This window comes from Nycticebus coucang, chromosome 6 (genome assembly GCF_027406575.1).
Source record: "Nycticebus coucang isolate mNycCou1 chromosome 6, mNycCou1.pri, whole genome shotgun sequence".
Classification (NCBI taxonomy): domain Eukaryota; kingdom Metazoa; phylum Chordata; class Mammalia; order Primates; family Lorisidae; genus Nycticebus; species Nycticebus coucang.
Window position 1 is genome coordinate 135,826,351 of NC_069785.1, and position 24,474 is coordinate 135,850,824.

A 24,474-nucleotide genomic window follows, 5' to 3' on the forward strand; every position below is an offset into this window, starting at 1 on the left:
AAATTAATCTTATTTTAGAAATCAACTAAAACCAGACTTCTATGAGGAGGGGATTTTAGCTTTATTTTTTCAGAAATCGCAACTTCTTCTTTGATCGATAATTATCTTCTTTTTCTTAGGAAAGATCTCACTTCGTATTCAGTTCATAGAGAGCCCCAAGGAGCCCGAGCAGGTGCCGAGGTCTCCTGATCTGTCTCTAAAGTAAACCCTCTCCTGGGCCTGAGTTACTGGGAGCTCCTGGGAACACAGAGAGACATGAAGCATGAATATTCACATATTCAGCAGAGTAAATCTAAGCCACCAGGGGAGAGTGAGATGTATTGTTATCCCACTGAGGTGGCTGCCTTTTACCCCCCACCCCGCCCCTTTTTATTAGTCCCCAGGGCTGAGTTATACATTTGGCTGCAGCAGAATTTGAAGTATAGAAGACGAGGTGTGAGCTGGGGGGTGTTACCACAAGCAGTAACAGTGTATGCTTCCCACCTGGACCGCAGCGTCTGTCCTGGGGACTGTAGCTCTGGTGCCAGGGACTAGCGGAAGGCTGCCTTTTTTCCAGCTTTCCCTGGCTTGACCACACCCCTCAATTTAAAGAGGCAGCTCTATTAGAAACATTATGGTCCTTGCATCCTCTTAAGCCACTAAGCAGAGGATTCCTGCAGGTAGTTGGAAGGAGACCACAGACGTGGAGAGAAGGGCCCTAAGGATCTGTTCTTCACCCCATCTCTCCGGCAAAGTAGTAAGTGCGGTGTGTGTGAGTTTCTGCCTAAAACTTTTCGTCTATTTTCCTTCTCCTGTTTTTTTTTTTTCTTTCATTCTGTGGAATTAAAGGGTCCATTGATGGGAGCGTTCAGAATACAGAGTTTTCTCTTTCTCTTTTCATGTTTTTCGATATTCCCATTCAATTGTTTAGCAACAGTTTTCAAAAATACCTCCTCGCCTTGTCTGAAGAGCCAGAGATAAGACTAGATATCAGCCTTCCCTCTGCTTCACAAAGGCACAATCATGCACGTTTTAGACACTCGCAGATGACTTGTCAGAAACTCTGGATTTTCCTTCCAGATTGGAGTACTTCCAAAGAAGCAAAGCTGTGGTTAAACCCAGAAATGTCTTTCTTTTTTCCTCTTTCACTCCCGGTGTACCGGTTTATCTATTGTTTGACATTTTACTTTTTCCTTCTTTATCCTAGGAGCTTAATGAATTGCTTTTATAGAGAGGAAATTGCTATGGGTTTGAATTTTGCAAGCCACCCTAGCCTGTTCCAGGCTTTTCCCTGTCTTAGTTCTCCAAGGACTCCCTCTGGGACTCCCTCATGCTGTGTCTGGGCTGGGGCGTCTCTTCCCTCCACTGTGGAGCTGGACTTCCGTGGTGCTGCTGTGGAGAAGCAGGGGGTGTGGGTGGCTCTTCCTCCCACCTTGCATGCGACTTCTCATTTACCGTTAAAACATATCTGTTGCCACTTTTTATAGTAGCATTTTCTGCTGGCAAAGCCTTAAAGAAAGATACTGTCAAGGCATTCAGCCGCAGGTTTTCCCTCACTACCTTATGCTTAGGTTTTTTATTATTATTTTTAATCTCAAGGCCATTTTTATTTCTATTCCATACCACTGACATGTGGCTGTTATTTGTTAAACAACAGGGAATACAGACCCTAAAAGGCATCCTCTGGCAGCCCCCTGGATCTTTAAAATTATACTTTATTCCATCCTCTGTGGTTTAAATTATAGGGCCTCCTTTTTATGGAAAGAGAAGACCCTTTGCTTTTGGGGGGCATGGGTTATGTGGGAGGGTGGCTACTGAGATTCGTACTCACCTGTTGTTGCTGAGTGGAGGGAAGGGACAGCTAATGAGTTAATGTCTGCAAAGTGCTTTGAAGATGAAAAGGTCTTTTCATGTGTTCAATAGTATAGTTATTAATATTAATATTTGAAGAAGCATGCTGCTTCTAATTGTAAATCAACAGCTCCCATCCTTGCCAACTCAGTAGTGAAATAACAAACAGCACGGGGGCAGGCAGCAGCCTCTTCCGTCCTGGTTCCAGCTGCTGAGGGGGTGGGAGCCCAGAGGAGGAGGGGGCCGGCCGGCTCCTCACACCAAGGTGCTACTTGCTACAGTGCGAGGAGGTCGGGGAGCAGCCCTGGGGGAGGGTGGGAGGGCGTGATGACTCCGCACCTGGCTGTCTGCGACCTTGGAGAACCAGCCAGAGCTGACCCGGGGGCCAGATGATAGTGGAGTTCAAAGGCGAGTATGGTCAGAACTGGGTGGAACCAGCAGGGATTTGGAGTCAGGGCTTCTGTCCGTGTGTAGCTCTGTAACTGAGAAGTTCTCGGAGGTGACTCTGCCTGCCTTTCATCGTCTCTAAAAGGTGAATAATCATTTGTGCCCCACCTGGTTCACAGAGATGAGAGCTTTGAAAAGTCAAAGTACCAGAGGGGTGAGGACAGTCTGAAGTGATACTGCAGCAAGTCTGGTGTGGGGGGCAGTTCCCTGCAGGTGGTGGGGGTGGGGATGGACCAAAGGGAAGCAAATGTTATGCAAACAAATAGTTGACCCTGACGTTTGTCTTTGTCAGCGCAGTGGTGAATGTCTTACTGACAGCTCTGCTGCTCCTCAGGATCTTGCTTACTGGGGAGCAGATCTGTTTTCCACAGCAGCTATCCTTTTCCAATTGCCCATTCACAATTTCCAATTGTGCACATCAAAAAGCCGGGACTCACTCCCTCTCTTCCTTCCTTCCTTCCTTCCTTCCTCCCCTCCTACCCTCCCTCCCTTCCTCTCTTCCTTCCTTCCTCCCCTCCCACCCTCCCTCCCTTCCTCTCTTCCTTCCTTCCTTCCTTCCTTCCTTCCTTCCTTCCTTCCTTCCTTCCTTCCTTCCTTCCTTCCTTCCTTCCTCTTTTCCTTCCTTCCTTTTCTCTCTGCTCCTTTCTCTTCTTTCCCTTCTTTTCTTTCTCTCTCTCTTTATTTTCTTCTTTACAGAAACCATCAATGTATTTATCATTGGGGCAAAATTAATGCAGTATGGAGCAAGTTAGTGACATTTTAGGCAAATCTTGTACATTTTGTCACTCCTGGGGAAACCTAGTTGTGAAGATGTACCTTACTTTTTGTTTCAGCTCTTTTATCTCTGTTGTACGAAAATGTAGCTTACTTAGTGGACTCAGTCTTTTAATCTAAATGGTTCTCTGGACATCACAGCTGAGTTTCACTGCTTCACCTGAGGAAGAATGATAATCCTGAATGTTTATTGGGCACTTACTATGTTCCCACACTCTCAGGAGGTGCTTTGCAGGGACTAATTCATTTCTTCTACCGTAAGTCTTTGAGGCCATGGCTTCTGTCCATGTGTAGCTCTGTAACTGAGAAGTTCTTGGATGTGACTCTGTCTTCCTTTGTCATCCCCATTTAACAGATGGGGACTTTGAGACTCATTAAAATGATAACTTAATTCATGGTGGAACCTGGACTAGAATCAAGAGAACGTGAGCTCAGAGCTTGTGGTTGTAATAGCAGGTCATACAATCCTAAGTAACTCTGAGATACACAAATTTAGGCTGGATTTTTTTTTTCTTTTGCTTAGCAATGTGGTATAGTTTATGATTGCTTTGGAAGTTCAAGGACAGAAAATAGTATCTAGAATAGCCAGGGAAGGCTGTTTCTGACCCATCTTTAGGAGGGTAGGTTTGATATTTTGGTGACCCAGTGCTGGTGGGTCAGCAAAAGCTCTCAGAGGTGACAGGTGAGATAGTACTTACCAGGATGAGGGGAAAGCAGTAAACATTTAGTGCCAATGTCAGGAAAATATTATCAGTGGGAAAAGAGAAGACATATACATGTGAAAAAATTGAAAACACCAGTATTTTCGTCTTTTAGAAATTTTTAGAACCGTTCACTTTGAAATAATTCCAGATGCACAGAATGTTGCAAAATATAGTACAAAGAGTCTCTGAACGATTTGAGTCTTTTGAAATTGTGAGAACTATGGTGCAGATCACGCTTCTAAACCATCTTTTGGTTCTTCCTGTGATCTTTAATCCAAATAGCTCCTGTCTATGGGAGAGAGAACCATTGCCAGTTTCTTGATGTAAGAGGCTAAATAAAATAACTACAACCGGGCGGCGCCTGTGGCTCAGTCGGTAAGGCGCTGGCCCCATATACCGAGGGTGGCGGGTTCAAACCTGGCCCCGTTCTGAACTGCAACCAAAAAATAGCCGGGCGTTGTGGCGGGCGCCTGTAGTCCCAGCTACTCTGGAGGCTGAGGCAGGAGAATCGCTTAAGCCCAGGAGTTGGAGGTTGCTGTGAGCTGTGTGATGCCACAGCACTCTACCGAGGGCCATAAAGTGAGACTCTGTCTCTACAAAAAAAAAAAAATAATAATAACTACAACCACGTCTTCTTAGGAAAGGGAGGAAGGCTGGGCAGGTGCTCTCTTGGCCGTGGAGAGACAAGAGGTCCTGAGCTGGTGGGGTTCGCACCTCTGGTTAACAGCTTCTGTTTGGCCTCAATGCCGCTGGCACTCACCTTATCAGAGTTACTCGTGACCTTCACCAAGTCAGTGCAGAAGCAGCCTTTCAGCTCACAGGGAGGCCCTCTGACCCACAGCCTCAGCTTTGTAGACATTCCACCTAGTAAGGTGATCATCAGTGGTTTGAATGCACTTTACAGTTTGGGAGGCACTGCTCTAGGGAAAGCAAAAACAAAACCAACAAATAAACAAAAAAACAAGCGGAAAGACTTGCACTATTGTTCGCAGCACTTTACTGCTTCCTTATATTTATGTCTAATTGCCAAAGTGTTACACCACAAAAGATTGACATTATATCAAAAAGATGGTGGTTTAACTCAGGAAGCTGCAATATTTCCCAATGTTTTGCTATGCAATCTTTCAAAGAGTTTGTTCCTCACTGTAAGAAAAATGCTTGTGTCTTGGTTTTAGGCATAACAACGCCACAAACAGACTACCATTTAATAGAAATTGTGGTTCTTTTCTCTTGCAAAATTCTTCATGAATGCTGCCTGACCTATGATTGAGAAAGGGAATCCTTTTTTGATGATTTAAACGTAAGGCCTTAGAGTAAGAAATGAGGAATGGATGGAGGCCATCTGAGTTATAGTTTTGATGAGTAGTTAAGTGACCTCTGCCGTCTTGAAAAAAATAACATAAACTACTAGTACTACTAGTTAAAAAAATGCTTGCTCGTTACCAGGCACTAATTGATAAAATAGCAATAGCAAAAATAGTATTGATTGATCATTTTGGCACTTTGCTAAGTACTAGTATTTTGTATAATCCTCCTCAATAATCTTGAAAATGTTTTATTCTTTCCATTTTACCTCTGAGGGAATTAAGACCTATGGTTAAGAATTTGCCCGAGGCATGGGGGAAGGGGCGAGCAGACAGAGAAAGAGGGAGGGGGTGAGGGTAAGGAAAAGAAAAAAAGGAAGAAAGAAAATAGTGACTAATTCTCATATAAATTGGATTCGATTTTGACTAAAGTACATTACTTAATCATTAATTTTTACTTCAAATTGTTAATATGTTGTTTAGGATACAGGGTACCACATCCTCATTTATAAGTGAATTATGTTTGTAGTTTCCCCTTTATAATAATATATTTTTTCTCATTTTAATGTCAGGTGTATCCAGATTAAGTAGAATGATTTTGAAGTATTTCTTCTTTTTCTGTTGTCTATACGACTTGCCATGATCTATTTTTTGAAATTATCTTTTATCTTTATTTATAAATATTAGTGGTCTATTCTTTGATACTTCGGGAAAAAAATAATAAGAAGTAGTTAATTGATGCCTCCATACTGAACCTCAGAGTCAAAGCATTCTATACTAGACATACTTTTATTTGACAATGCGAATGTTACTTTCTTTGCATTACTATTATTATTCTTGCTTAATACTTCGTTGCAGCAATTATCTGATTTCTTTTCTGAATGTATTTGTCTTCATTCTTTGCGAGGTTTTTGTTTCTGGTCCCTATCTTAAACATTGTTATTATTGTTAAATTTTAAGCCTTTTTAATTTTGTGAAGGCAAAAAGTGGAAGCCTAATGAACACATGTATATGTGAAAATAAAAATAAATAAATAAAATTATTATTTAAATTAAGAAAAAAAGGAATTTGCCTGAGGCCGTCATGTGGAACTCCAGAGTTCTTCACCACTGCTCAACACTTAATGCTCAGTTCATTCAAACAGAAAATGTGCAGATTCGATGAGCTTTTTCCAACTCCAAAATTTATTGAATTTGAAAAATCCCTTCTTACATAAGAATGCCAGCAAGCTGTCAAGCATTATACTGAGAAATTGGAACCTTACAATTTGGGCCATAAAACAAATGGAACTCCACCATGAAAATCACAATCAGATATAGTCCAAAAAGTTGCTTGCTGGATTTGAGAGATCTGAGGCAGCTGGTGTCTTTTACTTCAGTTTTAAAGGGTGTTATTAAAATGATCCAGTCCCCTTGAATCGCTCTCCCAATATCTGTCTATATTTATGGTGTCTTTCAGTTCTGTTGAGAGGTCCTTAAGAACCAGAACCAAATCTAAACTCTAGACTGTTTCCAACATGCTCCACACGCTATGAGTTAAAAATTATTTAAAATCTTAGGCTCTTGAGAGATTTCCTTGGCAGCAGCCAGTGGGTTAGAGTTGATATTTTTAGTGTTGCTGCCCTTTTTTGGGTTTGATTTGGCCAAGAATCTCCATACCCTGACCTCTACTACAGCCATTATTGTGAAGCAAAGAGCTCTAAATATCATTCTCCCACTGATTCTTTTTTGTTCCCAGGTTCTTAGTAAAAAGCAATCCTAATTTTTTAATTCATTTATTTACAAGTCCCTACAAGGTTCGGCCCTAGAGTATCTTGGCTAAATGTGATGGTTTGAATTTCATACTTAGAGATAGGATTTGAGGAATAGCATTTGGACAGAGATCACCGCCACCTTTCCTGAAAAAGGTTTCACTGAATTTTACCTTTGTCTTCTAGAAGATGTTCTCACACGAAGGCTGATTGGCTAGAAAAAGTCGATCACTAGGTTCTGAAAGGTTTCCGAGACTAGCTCTGGCATTGTCCTGGTTAAATTCCCAGGCAGGTTTTTAAATGTTCCTTTGATGCCTGTGAGAAGAAGCACCTTTCTGCCCTTTGTTGACAACTCCCTTTTCACCAGTTTAATGCGAAGGTTTTGCTCCCAGTAAGGAGAAATTTATAAAATAATCCATGAAGCAGTATTTCTTAACCGCTATGCTACACCAGGAGAAAACTGTCTTTTTAATCTCACTTTTCAGGATGTACTAGTGAGTTACTACTTGAGAAGGGGCAAAACAACATACTCTTGTAATATTATAATACCATGAGTCTGTTTTAGTATTCTAAGACCGGTTACTTGAGCTGTGCCACTTCATATAGGGCTTGACAGTGTTAAGCTTTATTAGGAGATGCCTTTATTTTTAGAGAAATAGGAAATGAACATGAGTCACATCCACTGAAGTGAGGGTTGGGGGGATAATTACCGGTGAAATGGGGGAGAAGGAAGACGGACATATTGGTTATGCTGTGAGTGGCTGCTCTGGGAACAGAGTGGGTGGACTAGCTACGGAAGCCATAGCACCTGATTCAGAACATCACATCCCTGGGCAGTGCTGGCTCCTTAGAGTAAGAAGGAATATTTACTACTGCACTGGGGGAAAAAAATAAGATTGATTAGGTCAGATGGAGAAACCATACAAGTTCTTCCAATCTTTTCTCTTTTCCATGGGGTAGCGAGGGATGTCCAGCTTTCTAAATAAGATATATCTTAGAGTTATCAGAGCGTTGGACATGGTAGTGTTTGTTACACAGACAGATCAGGGGAGACATCTAGAAAAATGGTGTGAAAGGTACAAGTGGAATATTGTGAGAATTAGAAGAAAAACACGAGGACAGATAAGCTCCTCGATCCAGCCATGAGTTTAAAGAAAAATACCGTCTTGCTTGCAGATAACATTTAAGAAGCCTAACTTTAGGATGGCACAGGGGCACACTTTTTCATTGGTGGAGACTCTTCTGTTGGTCCCGAAGGCATCGTCACTCTCTTGGATAGTCCCTGTGCGCTGACACACAGCCACAGCACATAGTAACTCTAGTTCCTTCATTCAGTTAACCAACACGCGTCATCCCTGCCCTCAAGTAAGTCATGAGTCAGGAGCAGAAACAGACCCAGAGACAGGAAGGATCGTGAACTCCCAGTTACAACCCGGGAGGAGGATCAAGGAGATCCCTGTAACTGTCCTGAGTGATAGTGAGTCTTTAAAGACATATTTATATCGTGTTCAGAAAGAAAACCATCTACACCTTGACAATTAAAGATGTTGCCTTGATAACAAGGGTATTGTCTTTAGTTTAGCAAAGGTGCTATTGTTTGGAACAAGTTTCCTTTACATGGCTAGTGGTTTTGGAAGCCAATTTTTTTTCTCTCCTGCTTTCAAAGCCCAAAAGATGTCCTTTTCTGTAAAAATTGATGGGTATCCTAAATTGTTGGCATTAGGAGAAATTCTAATTATAAATCTATTCAAATTTTGCATAGCTTTCAAAGAGAAAAGGGTGGGGCAAAAATCTCTTCTTTTCTGCCACAGCTTTCTCTCACTTTTGTATTTCCCATGTGCAATCTTCACACGAGGAGGTGTTTTAGCCATAATTCCTGGCCCGTGCAGCTGACAGGAAGACTAGAGGGTAAGGTGTAATTTAAAGCACAGTGCCTTTGTCAGTGGGACCATGATCTTGGCTTATCTGTTACGAAATGCGGTTTGTCAATATATATTCAAATATGGAACACACACATCCTTTGTCCCAACAACACTACTATTAGGTATTGATTGAGAATATAAAATACTTCAGGAATTTTTATAATGGCAAGAAATTGGGGACAAATTAATTTTGTAATAATATTTATTGACATTGGAAAATTTCCATAGAACTGTGTCAGATGTCAGTGACAGGTTACAAAAGATCATGTAGGGAATAGTATGAAAGCATAATTATGATCACACATAAATGTCACATCTCTATTCATACAGATGTATTAAAAAATACCCAGAAGAAAGGCTGGGCATGGTGGCTCAGGCCTGTAATCCTAGCACTTTGGGAGGCCAAGGTGGGAAAATCATTTGAGGCCAGGAATTTGAGGCCAGCCTAAGCAAAAGCGAGGTGCGTATCCCTACAAGAAATAGAAAAATTAATTGGTTGTTGTGACAGGTGCCTGTAAGTCTCAGCTGCTTGGAAAATTGAGGAAGGCGACGTTCCCAAGCACAGGAATTTGAGGCTCCAGTGAATTATCATGATGCCACTGCACTCTAGCCCAGGAGACAGACCAAAGCTTTGTTTCAAATAAAAACAAGCAAACAAACAAACCAACAACAACAAAACATGACAGAATACTGAATAAAATGTTAGTATAATTAGTTTTAGATGGTGAGGTTTGGGGCGGATTTGATGCCTTTTTGGGACTTTTGTGTATTTTTTATTTTAATTTTTGCAATAAACATGTTACAACTTCAAAAGGAAAATGTTTTGTAGTATAGTTTACTGGTTTTACCCAAAGGGTCTTTCCTTTACGAGTACATGCCCCCAAATGAAAACCCTTAACTGATGTCAAGGTCATCTAACGTACAGCTGAGCAGGGACAGAGTCAATGGGAACTGACTCCAGCCTGGTTTAAGGCCTGTCTCTATAGGACCGCCCGCTCTCCTGGCCTGGAACTGGTCATTTTGTGCCTCACTCAACCTGCCCTGGTGAGACGCGGGTGGAAGGAATTAGCAACTCGTAGACCCCGGCAGTGCTGCCAGACTGGGGAGGGTGAGAGGCTGGAGAAGCTGCCACATGGTTTGTGAAGAATAGACCTCCTAGAGTCAAACAGAACACAGTTTTAAAGGGATTTGTTGGACATGATACTCTCACATAAATCATGATGAGGGAGCTCAGAGAAGGGTGTCCAGGAAAAGGGGGCAGTGAACGTCGAGTCTGGTCCCAGCTTGCCCAGTTGGCAGGGTTGTCTTAGCTTTTCTCCACATTTGTAAAACGGGGCTCACAAGCATTAAAGAGTGTATACAGGTTTCTACCTTATACTCCTTCATCTAACAGTAACAGGTGCGCCAGGCACTCGGCAACACTGATGTAGGGTCCAGAGATGTGGAGGAAGGAAATGAACTACCTCTCTGCTGGGGCTGTAAGTTGGCACGGGGTGGGGTTTGAGGAAGACCGTGGACAGACAACCCAGCGTTACAGTGGGGAGTCACCTTCTTAGATAGGGAGACAGAAAATGTGATTAGGAGACAGTTTTCCCGTAGAAATAGATCGTGAAACATTATTTCAAGTACATCTTTACCTAGCACTCAATCAATTTGGATTCCCTGATTTGAGAAACAATTCACATCATAAATTTACATTTTTAGTCTTGGAAGACCAATTCATTCATTCACCCATTTATCCATGATTTTTAAATAACGTGCTTTTTTTTGCAGTTTTTGGCCAGGGCCGGGTTTGAACCCACCACCCTTGGTATATGGGCCCTACTCACTGAGCCACAGGCGCCGCCCAATGTTTTATAGTTTTAAATGTACAGATCTTTCACTTCCTTAGTAAAATATATTCCTAAGTATTTTATTCTTTCGATGCTATTATAAATGAGGTTGTTTTTTCTTAATTTCTCTTTTTCAGATAGTTCGTCGTTAGTGTATAAAAACACAATTGATTTTTATGTGGGAATTCCGTATACTGCAACTTCACTTAATTTGTTCATTAGTTTCGTTTTTTTTTTTGCAGTTTTTGGCTGGGGCTGGGTTTGAACCCACTACCTTTGGTATATGGGGCCAGTGCCCCACCCTTTGAGCCACAGGCGTCACCCAAAACTATGTGCTTCTATTATGCCCCACGGTCTGTCTTAATTGCTGGAGACAAAAAAAAAAAAAAGAAAAGGGCATGAGGTCTACTTTCAAATAGCTCAGAATCTAGTGGGAATGACAAACTGAAAATGATGTTTATAAACCATGTGATAAGCACAGTCAGAGAAATACATCTGGGGAACATGGACAAGAGGTCCAGCGCTGGCTGGGGTGAGCGGGGGGCAGGAAGGATTCCAGGCAGCAGCAACTTCTGAGCTGAGCTAAACATCTGAGGATCAGGGTTCCCGAGATGTGAGGAGTAGGTGGGTGGGCGGGCATTTCTAGCAGAGGTGATGGCCCCAGAAGGGCAGGGCAGTGAGACATGGCATGGTGTGTTCCAGAGAAGAGCAGAGTTCCCTGTTGTGATGGAGGGTGCAGTGGGCATGGCAATGGGGGCCCAGAGAGGTGGGGGCACAGGGAAGGAGGCACTGAAGGCCACAGTCCAGGGTCCGGCAGCCTCACTTTGGACTCACTCACTCTGCAGCGCTTTTGGTGCTGGTCCTATTCAAGAAAAACGAACTCAGCTATTCAGGAGCCTCTGTTGCCAAGTGTCCAAATCCTTTCTGCGTCATCCAGACAAGTCTCACGGATGCTTCCTGGTTGGAATAAATCTTAGAATCACACAGTTGCTTTGTATTTAGGTAATAAACATGTGCAGATGCCAAGATGAAAAGTTTGTCCAGCTGATGTCCAATCAGTTGCCATGTGGGAGGAATTCTCCTTGGCCAAAAATCCTGGGGGGGAAAAAAAAAAGTCCACAAAAAATCCACCTAAACACTCCTTTTACTTCTGAAAGGGTTTATGTCTCCAGCAGCTGTTCTGTATCACAATCTACAAGTGGAAAAAGAGTGGGTTCTTTTTTTCTTTCTCCAAAAAATAATAAAGCAGCAATCCGTGTCTGTCGCAGAGTTATTTCCTGAGATGACAGCCCTGGAGAGCCCTGGCAGCTCCCACTTGTCAGTTTCCTCTCTGGGCAAAGGGCCTTTCCCCAGGGGACGTGCTGTTCATAGAGTCATAGCTTCAAGAATACAGCCCAGCACAGAGTGCACCAGATGTTGGGCCAGAGGTTTCTCCCCTTACTCTGTCAATTAGAAGAGAAAACATATTTCCACCGGACCCTTTTCCAAGTGTGCTGTTGTGAGGGGGAGTGTTGTCTGGCCGGCAGACCAAAATTCTCGTGTCTTTGAGCCGGGCTTCAAGATGTGGCTGCCAATTTCAAAAGTTCTTTCTCCTAGAAATATATAAGTAAAATAGGCATTCAGAGTGGGGAAGGTCCTTTGCTGCTTGTGAAAGTCTAGGGGTAATTTATAGGGCCATGTGGTCACACCTTGCTCCTTGTAATTGTCTATAATTTCCTATTCCCTGCACCCAGCCACACTGATGGCGTCCTTATTATTTTTTTTCCATATTGCTGACTAACGACTCATCCCTTTATATTACATGAGAGGCTGTCTTCTCCACTGCTTGAAGATGGAAACTGTGTCCTTCTCAGCTCTATCCTGAGTCTGACGGAAGCTAAGGGCCAGGAGGTCGGGATTCTTTATTTACCAGGGAGTCTCAAGTGCCCAGGACAATGCCTGGCATATAGTAGGCACACAGTAATTATTTGCTAAATGAATAAACATGTTCCTAACAAAGGAAGCCTACTCCATGGTTGTCAGATAAATACAACAGTGTCCCTTATCAGCTGAGTTCTTGCTTTCTTAGCAAGTTTGAGTTATCCTTGGTCAACCATAGTTTGAAAGGATGAGAAGACTGTGGTGGTGAGTGACACAGATAGTGTGGAGAGTCTGACATTGCATCTTATTTACCAATCAGAAAATGACGCAGTTATTTTATGCACACAATCACTAATCTCTTACTGTGCCTGATTTATAAATTAAGCTTGATCATAGGTATGTACACATAGAACAAAAACAGCCTACACAGGGTTTGATGCTACCGAAGGTTTCAGGCACCCACTGGAAGTCTTGGGATTCCCGGTAAATTTGGGTGGCTGCTATATTTGAAGTCTGTGGGGATTTAGGAGATCCTTGGGACTCTCTGGGAGGAAATCAGAGGGTTGAACAGCTTACGTAAAGCAAAATTCCTTCCCTCTGTGGTAGAATTCCCAAAGGTATTAATTTCCAAAAGATATAAGTTGCCATGCAGGACCCTGGAGGGATGATCAACTCTTCTTTAGGAGTCACCTTTTCTTTCTCCGTAAGAAAAAAGATCACCCCTTGTGAACTGATCATGGTTAAGCTGGTTTTCATTATGAAACGGTGCATCTGGTTAACTGTTAAGTCTCAGCCGTGAGTAGAACACAAACCTTGAAGTGGGTATATATTGTTTGATGATGATTTCATGAGGGCTTTCAAACTCGATTTTTAAGATGAAAAATAAGGAACGTTTCCTTGGGAAGGGGCCATGGTGCTCACTGGGTCACCCTCACTAGTGTGTGGTCAGCACAGGTCTCCGCCAATCTCTGCCACGTGCATTTTTGTTGTATTTCATGCCTGGTGCCCAGCTCAGAGTCTGACCCACCTCCTCACTGTTCTCAGAAACAAACACAGGACAGGAGACTCTGATGTAGGTGCTGACAATGTCCCCGGACTACAGGACTTTGATCTTTTTCTACTATTCAGCTCTGCCATTGAGGAGCTTTTCTTGGGAGCTGTTTTACTGCAGTAGAGACCAATTCCTTGAAAAATTCCTTGATGTACCTTAAGGCCTATTCATATCATAATCTAACTTGCATTTGGTGTCAGACATAAAACCATGGGAAAATTGTATGAAAAACTAGAGACAGGGGCCCTGATGAACATAACATAGCTATCCAAAATGCTTAGTTATTTGTTTAAAAAACAATTAATGTTATTTTGATGGCATGTCTGCATTTGGAGATAAGACATCATAAAAAGGCAAATTTTAGTTAAAAACAAAAACCGTAGTTATGGAATATTGTGTCTTTACATCTCTCAGCCATCTGCTATTAGTGGCTTTACAGTTGTAGCCCTTGACAATAGAATTCTGTGTTGCTAAGCCCATGTGACTGCACCATTTAAATGCACGTCATATGGAAGGAGGTCTGTCCAGCTGGCTGTCAAGCGGTATCAAGATGGTGAACCCACCCTGAAAATTAACAAAAGACAAACCTTAGTGCTCTTTAATTTTTTTGAAATGTGTCAATTGCTTTAAAGTTAATAAGAATGAAGGAGAAGGCCAAACACAAACTGGAGAGCAGCGAAGTCGAAATGTTGCTTCCTGACAATAGGAATTTAGACCATGAGTGATAAGCCCAGGAATGCAAGCTCCTAAATCATTCAAGAAAGACTTCTTTTTAGCCTATGGTACTAAATTTATGAAAGTGTGTAAATCAATGCAGTGTAGAAAACATTTAGGTCAACAGAAATGTTCGCTATGTAATCATGACCAGCAGCTAGCTGGAAAATCTCTTCTTCTAGAACATTCCTCAAGCATTCTGATCTTTCATACTTTCAATGTAGATAATAGCTCTCCACAAGAGTTATTAAATAGCCCTTCTTTTTTTTTTTTTTTTTTAAAGATGAATAATGTTCACTCCCTTTTGCAAGGCTTCTCTCTGTTTATCTGCGTCTTGGGGACTGGTTGAGTGTCTCTGCAGGTGAACTTTCTCCATCCTTATTTCTCCAATCCTTTCTCTATTCCTGATCAAATAATTTAAGCCCCAGGTATGGAGTGTGCCTGCTATGTGCCAGGCCTGGTCAGGGGCGGAGAAGGGTGATACATGGATGGAAGTTGTATTTAAAAATGCGTATCGCACAGGACCTGTCACCACCCAGAAATCCCGCACAAGCTGTCTCCTGCCTGTTTCCTTATGGCTGCTGTCCGTAGCACGCAGACACAACCTGTTATCCAGCTTACCCTGCAGCCAGGGGGCTGGGTCTGCTCACTCTGGGCTGGGGCTCAGCCACTTTATCTTTCTGAATTTCAGCTTCCTTCTTTGCCACCCAACAAAGTGAACTGGTTGGTTGGTTCCTAAGGAGACTTCTGGTTCCAGGAATTAGACCCTCGAGGGCTCTAGGCTGCATGTCCTGAGCAGTAGTGGCTCAGCAAACACTTTCTCCCGCACAGGTGCTGAGAGCAGGATGAGCTACTTTGTGGATTCCGTGGTGAGCAGCCCCATCCCGTACTCAGCGGCTCGTCCCACAGCAGTGGTGAGTGGCGGCCCTTTCCCTCCCCCCCCCATGCCCACCCAGCCCCCTCCTGGCCACCTCAGCATCCTGTGTCCTGACCTCCCCTCGACAGAAAAGCCAGGGCCCTGCACTCCAGGGCAGGAATCAGCTTTGAATCTTTCGCAGGAGCTCAATTGTGAGATGATCTATCATTTTATCAGCATATAAAGGAACATCCAAGGTTGGAGAATTTGCCAAGAAGAGTTTTTAGTATGTTTGTATTTCAGAGAATTTGACTCAAACTTGACGAACAGTTAACCCCGCTGGTTTCCCCTGTTCAGTTCAGGTGGTGAAGAGTTTTCACGTGTCGATGCCCTTAGACCCATTCACATCATACTCCAACTTGCATTTGGCCTCAGACATACAATCTCAGTGACGCAAGTTTTCTCATCATAATTTGAAAGTGCAAATGAAATGTGACGATAAATTTATGGGAGAATTTTATGAATCCTAGAATAAAGGTCGTAAACAGAATGTTAGCATAGGACTAGATAAAGCTTTTTGTCCGTAGGTAAGGAGACCCTTGCCCATGCTATCTGCCGGTCAGTAGGCATGCTTTGATAAATTTCCTAACAATTTACTGTGCAAGAGATCCTACAATGTTGTCATTGATTTATTCCAATATTAAATGACACTTCAGGTTGTAATTAGCTCTTCTTTCTATATTCTGCTATTATACAAAGACAGCCATCATAAATGTTGAATTTTCTTTTTACTCTCAAAATAGACAGGTACGTTTATCATCACCATCATTGTTATTAACTTTTCTCAACATTTATGGATCTAAATAAACACCCACCAACTAGCACTCCCCCCAGCTTGTCTTGGTTCTGCCAGGGCTCTGTATAATTTTCAACAATGGAAGTCTTAAGGTAACCATGACCTCTCACTATAATTGTATATTAAATGATATAAATGGTTTGAAATTTTTTCTATAGCGTTAAAAATAATTTCTTAGCAGTTATTCCTTGTTCAAAGGAAAAGACACTTTTTTTTTTTTTAGAGACAGAGTGTCACTTTATTGCCCTCAGTAGAGTACCGTGGAGTCACAGCTCACAGCAACCTCTAGCTCTCTAGGTGATTCTCTTGCCTCAGCCTCCTGAGTAGCTGAGACTACAGGCGCCCGCCACAACACCCAGCTATTTTTTTGTTGTTGTTTGCAGTTTGGTCAGGGCAGGGCTTAAACCTGCCACCCTGAGTATATGGGGCCGGCACCCTACCCACTGAGCCACAGACACCACCTGAAAAGACACATTTTTAGGACAATTAACACTTCTCTCTTCACTGGGTCTTTATACCATATTTTTCTTTTTGTAAAATGGCCTCTGTTTTTATGTGAGCACCACTCACTACTATTCTATAAAATTTGGATCTGAAAGTATGTTTTCATTCCTCACTTCCCCCTCCACAAACACATACAACACACAAGTTCAGGCACGGAGTCACATGTTTGCTTAGTGAGCATTGCCAAGGGACTTCCAGTTTGATGTCACACATAGGGCTGGAGCAGTCACTAGAGAAGCTTTCCTCCTGTTCCTCACATAGAGGTTAACATCGGAAATCAACAGAAATTACACTCCATTTTTCTTAAAGATGATACTGTAGAAACTTTTTAAACAGGGGGCGAGTTCACTGTCCCTCAGACTGTTGGAGGGCTGGACTATAGTTTAAAAAAAAAAACTATGAACAAATTCCTATGCACACTGCACATATCTTATTTTGAAGTAAAAAAACAAAATGGGAACAAATACAATCACACCACCTCATGTGGCCCGTGGACCATAGTTTGAGGACCCCTGCTGTAGAGATTTATGAAAACAAATAATGATACTGTGATTTTAGGGCCAAATATGTCATTGATTTGAAAAAAATTTAAAAGCCAGCCCGTGTTAATTCTCTCTACCAGTATTATAATCAAACTAAACCAGACTAGTATCTTGGCTAAGAAAGGAATGCCACACAAATATGTACTTATTTTAGACAATGAAATTAAAACATGCTATAAACAAATTGCAGGTATAATAAAAATCCTAAAAACGAATCATTCTAATTATTTTTAACTAAAGACCCCTCCTCCCAATTGAACACAGTGGATATTTTTAGATAATATGTTTTGAATGTTTCCATCGATTTTACAACAAAGAACCTACCTATACCCACCCCTGACAGCCATATCTGAATAATGTTATCTGCATGTGAGATCTTTTTTACTACAAATTTCAAAGTTGCTTGAATAAAAGCAGAAGGTTGCATAAGAGAGCCACTAAATTATTGTTCTAACACTTTCCCTTATAACTTCTTTCGGGCCTCGGTTTCTCCATCACTGAAATGAGGCAACTTCTTGGAACCACAGAGCAAGCAAAGAAGTCCTTTAATTTCTTAGCATACTCTTTCTCTGTTCAACAAAAATAAGTAAGTAAATAACCTTTATGAGTACAAGCTCAAGTTCAATAAACCAGCTCTAACAGATAACCTCCAACTTTAGGCTGAGCTGTAATAAACAGAGAATCTGTAAATTGGCCTACAAAATAACCCTTAGGGCATTAGCAGCAGAGATGGTAGCAAGCAAACCTAACTCAGCCCCAGTCCAAGATTCCTGCAGGAGGCCAACTTCATTAGCTCCCCTGACAAGACGGTCACAGCCCCAGGACCTCTCAATGTCTGCTGGAGCTCAGCCCCTGGTGTTTAATCCAATAATCCAGGTCCTCCAGCCTGGTACTCTACCCTTTAATTTGGTTAGTCTGAGCCACCAAGAAAAGAAACTCCATCCCAGGCACAGTAATTTTGAGAGTGAAAGGAAAACCATGAGGCCAGTGGGGTTTTCAGCAGCGAGAGATTTTTGTCCCCCAAGGGGATATTTGGCAACGTTTGAAGGCAGGTTTGGTTGCCAAAACTTGAGGAGCATTGCAGGTATCACAGGGCAGAGGCTGGGGTGTAACTAAACCCACCAAGGTACACAGGGCAGTCTTCCAGGACAGACTGTTAACTGGCTCCAAATACCAGGAGTGCCGAGATTGAGAAGCTGTGGCTAGAGTCCAGATCAAGCTGAAGGCAGGTGGCACTGTGCCTGCAGGGCATCTGGGGACTTAAATCTAAAGAGAGAAGGAAGTGAGGCTGTGTCCTGCCCCAAGGGGCTCTATCTGGTGTGCTGGGTTAGTTGGCCAGTAAACGATCACCCAAAATAGGGTAGGAATGTTTCCTAGGGCCTGAAGCCTGGGGACTCTCAGGGGTCTTACATCAGAGACTGCGTTAGCTTTATTTGGTTGTTAGCTATACTAGAAGAATTCTCGAAAATAATCACAGCCACAGTTGTCAGGGTCCACGCCACCATCACAAATTCGGCCGCAGGGTGGGTTTATCAAAAGCAAGACACATGTTTTCCTACTTGTCAGGCCAGCCCCTCGGGAGACCATAATGAATGAAGTGATGTCACAGCCGGGGAGGTAGAGAAACAACAGTTTTGGAAGTTGTCTGGCCATTGTGTGGGAGCGGTGACCTTTCCAGGTACTCATCTGGGCTGGGTGTCCGGGCCCTTTCATCCCAGGGGAGGAAGCTCTCCTTCCTGTTGTGCTGCTTTCAGCCTCAGCCCACTGCCAGCCCTGGAAGTCCCTCCAAAGCTGGTCCTTTTGTCCTCTTGTGCGTCATTCTCTCCTCTCCGCCCCAGTGCTGGCGGAGCAGAGGGAGGCGAGAATGAGCAGGCTGGGTGCTCTCCCTGCGGCTGCCCAGGGCCCAGGCCTTGACTGTCTCACCGGCATGGGGATCTGTGCAGGGGACCCTCAGGGGTTAGCGATCCCCAGGCCATGGGGACTTCAGGAAGCAGCTTGGGCTGTTCAGAGCACAGCATCGCCCACGCACCTCCTCTCAGCTTCAGACTTTGGGGGATGTAGTGATGGGGGGCAGAGGCCTCCTAGAGTGCTAGATCACACAGACGTGCAGGCTGCCCAAGAGGCGAGATAAATATTCCAAAGTGCCAGAATTTCCTTATAGTTAGACTCAGGGTTTAGAAGACATCCCTAAAAGTTTGAGGGTGGAGTGACTGCACTTCAAATTCACCGCTTTTTCATTTCCTTTAGATCCAATGTGCTTCTCTTATGAATACGGTATCTATATTTGTGGGATGAAAACGGGGGTTCAGAAACTGCCCAACCAAAGACCTTTTTTCAATTTATGAATTCAAGATATGAAAAACTTCAGAGTTGTGTTAGTGGGATCCCATTTGTGAGACACATAATTGCTTTTGCTGTACAGAATATAAAACGATGTGAAGCCAGGGCTACAGCAAACATCTGACCCCTGAAGGTCAAGAGCAAGGGGAATGTCATGCTGGCCATCGCGGGAGGCCACAGGGAGGTATCTGTCCGTGGCGCTGGCCTCCATTCTTCTGGGCGGCTCCAGTGGGCCTTGGTGGCTGCTGAGTTGGCTGAATCTCTGGTTGTTTCCAGCCAGGGGGAGGAGCGGGCCGTAAGGCTTCCTTAAGTGCAAACTGCGGCCCTCAACTCATTTCCCTTCCAAAGAGATCTTTTGTGAATTCTCTTTCTCCCCTCCAGGATTAACTGATTGATTGATAGACTGATGCACAGAATTCTATTTCTATCTTTGGGGGCTCTAGAGAAGCAGGAGGGGACCCAGCTTACTCTGTCTCCTTCACACCAGATGTTAGATGGCCCCTGTAGTCCTGGGCTGGGCAGCTGTGCTATGATTCTCAGCCAATTGTAGTGGAGCACATGGGCTTCGCAGTCAGAAAGACTTGGGTTAAATTCCATCTGTTACTCCTTAGCCGCACGACTGTGGGCAAATTACTTAACCTCCCTGAACCACAGGGTCCTCATCGATGAAACAGGCAGAGTGCAGCTTGCCGTGAAGGTCATGGTGATGGTTACAGGCGAAAATGCTTGTCATGCACTTCCACAAACATGCCTCCATTAATTCCTTTCCCCTTTTGAGCCACCGCCTTGCCTCTTTTAATTCTAGACTTTTGATTGTGTTAGGTGAGTATCTGGGTGGAGAAGTGGAGATGATTTCCACTTCTTGTCCATTCAAGGATGTGGCCAGAACACGATGGGGCTTCTGGGGTGAAGATGGAGACATCCCCATTGGGAAACCTCCTTGCTTCACCATGCTGCATGAGAAATAGCTCCCTTGCCACCATATCAAAGTTCTCTGTCCTGGGTTGGTGGTTTACAACCCCATTGTGTAAACAGACCTGCTCCCCTTATCTTGAGTAATTGCAGTTTAATTGGGTTTCCTTGGGAAGGCTCCCTCCTCATCATGGCCCTGGCTGTTGACTCTCTTCACCTGCGTGGAGGCCTTGGGTTCCCACCGTGGATGTGTTCACAGAGGAGTCACTGGGCTGCCCCTGAACTTCTTGAACAGTGGCTGTGGTCACTTGCATGAAGCTCAGCGCAGTTTCCTTCTCTCTGGGACACCTGGAGAGCCTTAGACAAGGTATTGGGATTAGAAAAGTGGGAATATACAAAAAGAAAATTTAAAATCTAAGTGGAAACTAGAAATGGATTTTTCTTCTTGTTTTTGGGATGGGGTTGACTTTACCCTGGGAAAGATTGCTGGAAAAAATGCTATGTTTCAGAAAATTATTTATACTTATAACTCTCAATGGTTGTTGTAGAAATGTCAGGAGAAAAATCAATAATATATATTTTCTCCAGCACCTTAGAAAATGGAGCTTCTCTAAGCTACTAGGTTCAATCAGCACAAACTAGAGAATTTCAGAGTCAAACCACAACTTAAAAACCATCTCAGGTTGGGTGCAGTGGTACGCACCTATAATCCTAGAGCTTTAGGAGGCTAAAGCAGGAGGATCATTTGAGGCTAGGAGTTTGCGACCAGCTGGAGCAAGAATGAAGCCCTATCTCTACATAGAATAGAAACATTTGCTGGGCGTGGTGGTGCCTACCTGTAGACCCAGTTACACAGGAGGCCGAAGCAGGCAGATCAGAGTTTGAGGTTGCCATGAGCTATGATGATGCCACAGCACTCCAGCCAGGGTGACAGAGATCCTGTCACAGAAAAACCCCTCAAAACAAAAAGCTCCCCCCAAACTAACACCCCCCCCATCTCTCAATATCAAGTATGCAAAGCTGACTAAGGATGGAATGTGGTCCCAATGCCCTGACTCCTGGCTGAGATTTATGTCTTAGTCTGTGTGTGCAGCTTAGCAAAACACGAGAGTGAGCGATTTATCAAAAGCAGAAACTTACTGCTCACAGCTCTGGAGGCTGCTAAGTCCCAGACCAAGGGTTCAGCAGGGCCAGTGTCTGCAGCGGGGCCGTCTCTGCTTCCAGGCTTGTACCTGTTTCTGGGTCCTCACGGCGGTGGGGGCGGAAGGGGCTCGACCCACTCCCTCTAGCCCTTCTGGTGGGCACTATCTCATCCACAAGGGTTTTGCCCTCATCTCAAAGACCCCCTCTTTAAACAGTATCACATTGGTGATTAAATTTCAACATAGGAATTTAGAGGAACACATTCCAATCGTAGCAGCTCCTTCCTATCAGATTTATATTATTTTTTCTTTTTTAAAAGATTTTTTGTGATATAAAAAGAAACTCAGGTTTTCATTCCTGGGTTCATATGCCGTGTTTATGAAAAATTGGCCTTCCCTGATTTAGGAAAAATACCAAAATTTGCTTTAGTAGACTGGTGAGCAAATTGCAATTGCTGGATGGTCTTTTGGCCGTGGCAAGTTCTACCACCCACGTCCTGTTACAAGGCTCTTGACCACCTTCTGTCTCCACACCATGGGATGGCTGAAGCAGTCTGGCTGAAGCATCCTATGGTGCCCCTGGGAGTCTTAAGGCTTTGTGCTAGGAGGGGTCTGCAGAGCTAGAAGCTGACAAATGACACACATCTCACCTGAGACCTCTGAACAAGAGGGCCACGTACAGGCCCCGGGACAATTCTGCCCACTCCCTGTGCCTGAGACATGCTGAGCTCGGGCTGTGAGTGGAGGCCATTGTGCCCCCAGGCTGGTTTGAGGCTGTACAGTGTTGGGGTTCACTGCATCACCCCAACACCACCCCAGGTGGTCTTTATTGAAGAAATAAGAACACAAGTAGATGTCCCCCGCTACACCCTCTTTGGGGCTTCAGATGGTTTCTCTCTCAGAAACCTGCCGCGTGTCAGCCCTGCACTTTCACCAAGGCCCAAGCCCATCACCCTATTGTTTTTGAAAGAATTTCCTGGCCTTGAGTCTAAAATTAAGTTGCCCTTTGAGAGTTTCCTATTTTGTCTGTTCCTGCCTCTCCTGGACACTGCACCCCCCACCCTGCCTCCTTGATAGGCGCCCTCTATAAAGAGCTGGGAGCATTTCTGCTCCTTCCCTCTGCCTCTCAAGGGAGCAGGACAGATGTGCCCAGGAGCTGCCCCTTTTCCCACCCTGTGTCCTTCTGAGGCCAAATTCAGCCTGCCCGAGCTTCCCCTTAGCACTGCCAGGCAGCTCATCCCTATCGTGGCAGACAGTGCCTGCTCACCAGGCGTCTTCCTAGGACAAGGAGCCCACATTTGACTAGGTGGGGGTCTGGGGTGGTGTCAGCCCATGTCTCCGGGTGTTGGTGTGCCATGAAGTGAGGGGCTTTGAGCTGAGAAATGGCCGGTGTATTTTGTACACTCTGACTGAGCCCCTGCAAGGTGAGAGCCTCTGTGACGTCCTGAGCTTCGCTTTTCTCTACGGAAACAGGAAAGGTGGGGAATGTGGGGGCCGAGCCGTGAGTGGGCGGTGGCTTCAGGGAAGAATGAAGACAAACAATGTAAGGCTCTACTAAATGTTAAGGGGACACTGAAAGTGGCGAACCCGCGCGATGACTCTGACAGCTTTGGGCTCTGCAGGCGTCCCCGCTTTGGGTGCTTGTGTGTTAGATCAGCGGTTCTCAACCTGTGGGTCGCAACCCACAGGAACTGTATTCAAAGGGTGTGGCATTAGGAAGGTTGAGAACCACGGTGTTAGATGAAGGCCATCAGCCACAAGGTGGAGAAAAAACACAAATGGATCAGCTGGGAGGAGACAGTGTCAAGGAACTTGGAGATCACAGGGACCAGCCTCCTCCTCGGGAAGCAACAGCCAGGATAGACGGCAAAGGGACAGGGCACAGGTCACGCAGCCCCTGAAAGGGAGAGCAGGACTTGGATCAGGCCCCCGGATTGCTGGTCCCTGTCTTTCTGCCAGAGCATGGTGGTACTGCTGTCCCCATGGATGGCACCTGAAGGTGTCCGTCTACCCAGTGTTGACTCCACTTTGCCTCTGGGTTTAAGACATTTTTAAAAAGCAGCATCATCTACCCCGTTTCCCCGAAAATAAGACATCCTCCGAAAATAAGACCTACTTACAGGACAGATAAGACGTCCCCTGAAAATAAGACCTAGCGCATCTTTGGAAGCACCTTAAAATAAGACACTGTCTTATTTTGGGGGAAACAGGGTAGCAGTATTATTGTATCTTTAGGCTAAGGCTAAACCCTGGCATTCTGATATCAACCAAAGAAAAGACCAGTTTGCTGGCACAGAGTGTACTCACTGATGACGCACAGATTAGCAATGAGGGGTTAATGAGCAGCCCCGGGACCCCAAGGCTGCTTAGCTAATGGCAGGAACTGGAGGGACAGGTCACGGCTGCTCACACGGGTGCACAGACCCCACGTGTTTGTGGTTTGCTGTTGTGGAAGTGTCCTCTAGTTTCTCTTTTCCTGTTTTGTGGGACTTTGGGGGCCAGAGAGAAGGGGGACGCTGAGCAAAGGGAGGCTAGAAGGGGAGGTGGGCCGGGCAGGTGCCAGTGCCCGCTCTGCAGCGCTGAGAAGTGGGCAGGGAGAGATCCCAACCCGTGAGCCCACAAGCCCTTCAGGGTAGGAAAAAGGGTGAAGTGTCAGCAGCCGTAGAGGAGGTGGCTGCCTGGTGCTCCTCTTGGAGCAGAGCAGGACCGAGGGTCTGCCTGCTGTCCCAGCATTCCTCAAACTTGCCCAGCTTTGTTTCCTGGGTTTCCAGGATCAGGTGGATGGGACAGTTAGGGGCTGCGCTCATGTCCTCTGGCTGTCTTTCTCTGAGAGGCCAGGTAGGGCCGTGCCATTCCCTCAGGGACTCATCACTGTGTCCCCACGTGGTGACGGAACAGGCCAGAGACCTGTGTTTTCCTGAGGTGCCTGGGGGCCACCCTGGCATCCTGCCACCTTTTCCTAGAAGCCACTTGCTCGGCTCTGGCTTCCAGACCCTGCAGGCTTTCCTGTTCTTCCTCCAGCGCCTCCCATCGGCTCTTCTTTGCTGCCCCTCCTCCCCACCTCATTTCTCCTCCTAACTGTTGGCACTTTAGAGACCCATTTTGGATCCCTTTCATTTTCATTTTAACTGCCT

General features: G+C 44.6%; 1 protein-coding gene across 1 annotated transcript in view; it reads left to right on the forward strand.

Annotated features, from left to right (window-relative positions):
- The first annotated feature begins 680 nt into the window (after positions 1-680).
- ETS1 (ETS proto-oncogene 1, transcription factor) overlaps positions 681-24,474 on the forward strand; it is a 126,361-nt gene continuing 102,567 nt past the window's right edge. Inside the window, exons 1-2 of the mRNA XM_053594250.1 lie at positions 681-736; positions 15,020-15,102. Coding sequence (XP_053450225.1) covers positions 15,034-15,102 — 69 coding nt within the window. The 5' untranslated portion in view covers positions 681-736; positions 15,020-15,033. The remainder of the gene's footprint in view (positions 737-15,019; positions 15,103-24,474) is intronic.